The sequence below is a fragment of the Hypomesus transpacificus genome, chromosome 19, assembly GCF_021917145.1.
Source record: "Hypomesus transpacificus isolate Combined female chromosome 19, fHypTra1, whole genome shotgun sequence".
In the NCBI taxonomy this organism is placed as follows: Eukaryota; Metazoa; Chordata; class Actinopteri; order Osmeriformes; family Osmeridae; genus Hypomesus; species Hypomesus transpacificus.
Window position 1 is genome coordinate 802395 of NC_061078.1, and position 2918 is coordinate 805312.

Sequence of the window (2918 nt, forward strand, 5' to 3'; positions counted from 1 at the left end):
TTCCCCGTGTCATGCAAAAGAACGGTACACTATATTTAAATAAACAATAAATTTACCAGACAGATATCGAGATGTTACCTGTAACAGATTTCTGGCAGCTTGGACTAAACGTGCACTGCAATAGAAACACAAGCGTTAATGCCGTAAAGTGGTTGACGGAACAATCACGCCTCGAAACGACGGGTCGGATGATTGAAAGGATAGCCCAGGGTAATGATTGGTCGAAATGGTCAATGTAGGCGGGCCTTGGTCCCCCCAAAAATATGTCGTAAATTGTATTGAAAGTGTGTGTCGTCAACCCATATTTGTTTCTCTGCTGGCCAGCTCGTGTGTTTTGGTGTTAGTGAAAAAATGGCAGATGATGAGAAGTTACCGTCCGGATGGGAGAAGCGCATGAGCCGTAGTTCAAGTATGGAAACACGGCAAACAAACCGATTGTGGGATTAACGATGAGTCTGTCGCACTAAAGCAAAGCGAGACCGCTAGCTAGCTAGCTAGCTAGGTTCCTCCGTCCATCCCCGCAGCGGAGACTGCACCGCATTGAATGACTGGCTGTTAGTCAGTAAACGCGTTAGTCGGTTGACCTATGTAACCATCTTCAGCTGAAATGTTTTGAATATCACGTCTTGTGTAGTTATAGCCTACATTATTAGCAATTAGCAAATGCTTTTGTTAACTTCGTAAAGTGTTGATGTGTAATGTAACAGAGGTTCGCAGTAGCTAGCTGGCTAGGGGGCCAGCTGAAGTAGGAGGCCCGTCATGACGTCAACCGGCCCGCACACTGGGATGCGTGAAGGGCGGGGTGGTGGGTCGGTAACGGTGGTCAACCGTGACTGTAGAATGGATGGTAATGTTTGGTCGGGGGCTAACCCTACAATCCCAGTTAACCTGGGGGCGTTTGCAAGCCAGTAGTGTGTTCAGAGAGCAGGTAAAGATGCAGGTTGAGAGGTTGTTCAGAGAATTCACGGTGATGTATTCCCCTAACCTCTCTCTCTCCATCTCTCTCTCTCTGTTCCCCATCTCTCCCATCCTCTTTGTGCCCATCTCTCCCATCCTCTTTGTGCCCATCTCTCCTCTCTGCCCTCCCCCCCCCCCCCCCAACAGGTAGGGTGTACTACTTCAACCACATCACCAACGCCAGCCAATGGGAGCGTCCGGGTGCAGGGGAGGGGGGCGGGGACCCAGACAAGGTGCGCTGCTCTCACCTGCTGGTGAAGCACAACCAATCACGTCGCCCGTCCTCCTGGAGGGAGGAGAACATCACCAGGACCAAGGACGAGGCGCTGGAGCTCATTCAGAGTAGGTCTCTCTCTCTCCACTCTCTCTCTCCCCTCTCTTTCTCCCCTCTCTCTTTCTGGTATCTCTGAAGCTGTTAGATGTGTTAGACCTGTGCTTCTCTCTCGTGTGTGTGTGTGTGTGTGTGTGTGAGCAGAGTACATAGAGCAGATCAGGTCAGGAGAGGAGGAGTTTGAGGCTCTGGCATCTCACTTCTCTGACTGCAGCTCTGCCAGGAACGGAGGAGACCTGGGGCTGTTTGGACACGGTAACACACACATACACACCATAGATAGACACACACCATACACACACACACACCATACACACACACACACACACCATAGACACACACCATACACACACATACTATAGACAGACACATGTAAACACCACACACATATTTACATTTAGTCATTTAGCAGACGCTCTTATCCAGAGCGACTTACACTAAGTACAGGGACATTCCCCCCCGAGGCAAGTAGGGTGAAGTGCTTTGCCCAAGGACACAACGTCATTTGGCACAGCCGGGAATCGAACCAGCGACCTTCTGATTACTAGCCAGATTCCCTAACCGCTCAGCCATCTGACTCCCTACATACATATACTCGCACACGGACAGAAACGCACACTAAATCATTTGTGTATTTGCCAATCTTTTGAAAGCGTGTGTGTGTGTGTGCAGGCCAGATGCAAAGGGCGTTTGAGGAGGCCTCGTTCGCTCTGAAGGTAGGGGATATGAGCGGTCCTGTCTTCACCGACTCAGGAGTGCACATCATCCTCCGCACTGGTTGAGCCTGTCGCCATGACGAAGCCACACCTCCTGGCCCTGCCCTCAAGAACTCTGGCCCCGCCCACCCCACACACACCCTTCTGGGCCCTGCCCCTTCCCCTCTTGGCCCCTCCCTCTATCTTCATGCAAGGTTCTTAAACCCTTCCTTCATTTAACCCTCGTCCCTCCTTCCCTCACTCTCTCCCTCCCTCTCTCCATCATCCTGCCCTCTTGACTTAAACATTCTACACCTTTTACCAGATTACCGCCCCGAAGATAGTTGCCATGCGGTATGTATGTGTGTGTGTGTGTGTGAGAGAGATCATGTGGACCATGCCCCTCCCCTTTCCCATTGCCTCACCATCTCCTTTTTCCTTTGTCTTCCTGTACTCCTCTACCTCTCATCTTCTTCTCTCTTTCCTTCTAGTCCTCTTCTCTCTCTCTTTCCTCCCCTTCCTGCTTCTACCCGCCCACCATTATCACTGTAGTCTCCCCACCAAACCAACCCTGTAAGCTCCTCTCTCCGTGGGGAGATAAGATACCACATACCAGAGTGCATGCTCTTGTGTTTCTGCATAGGAACTGTTCATCCTCAATAATTAAAGGACTCTTATTTTGTAAAGCTGTCTCTGCTGTGTTTGCTTGATGAAGATTGTTTACAGTTCCCAGGTAAGTAAGTTCATCATTATTCAGACATCATTTCCTCCCAGACAGTGGCAGCTTTGAACAGCAGAGGGCAGCAGTGTTCAGTAACTCTAATGTTGTCCAGACTCAGTCCCTGGACCCTGGTTACACACACATACACAGGTGTGTTTGGGCAAGGTGGTAACGTGAAACGTGCAGAGAGTGGGAGGGTTATAGGAGGGAGGAG

General features: G+C 50.4%; 2 protein-coding genes across 3 annotated transcripts in view; one reads left to right on the forward strand and one right to left on the reverse strand.

The window, feature by feature from the left end:
• The window catches only part of ubl5 (ubiquitin like 5), a 1535-nt gene extending 1353 nt beyond the window's left edge, over positions 1-182 (reverse strand). Inside the window, exon 1 of one of the 2 annotated variants that reach the window (XM_047042765.1) lies at positions 79-182. The gene's annotated coding sequence lies outside the window, so the exon portion shown is untranslated. Of the gene's footprint in view, positions 1-56 lie in introns of both variants that reach the window. The other variant, XM_047042766.1, reaches the window with a different exon arrangement.
• Positions 183-270: 88 nt separating this feature from the next.
• Positions 271-2669, forward strand: pin1 (peptidylprolyl cis/trans isomerase, NIMA-interacting 1). Its single transcript, XM_047042764.1, has 4 exons — positions 271-409; positions 1105-1299; positions 1433-1543; positions 1961-2669. Exons 1-4 carry the CDS (start codon positions 352-354, stop codon positions 2068-2070), a joined length of 474 nt encoding a protein of 157 aa, XP_046898720.1. The 5' UTR covers positions 271-351; the 3' UTR covers positions 2071-2669.
• Positions 2670-2918: the final 249 nt, after the last annotated feature.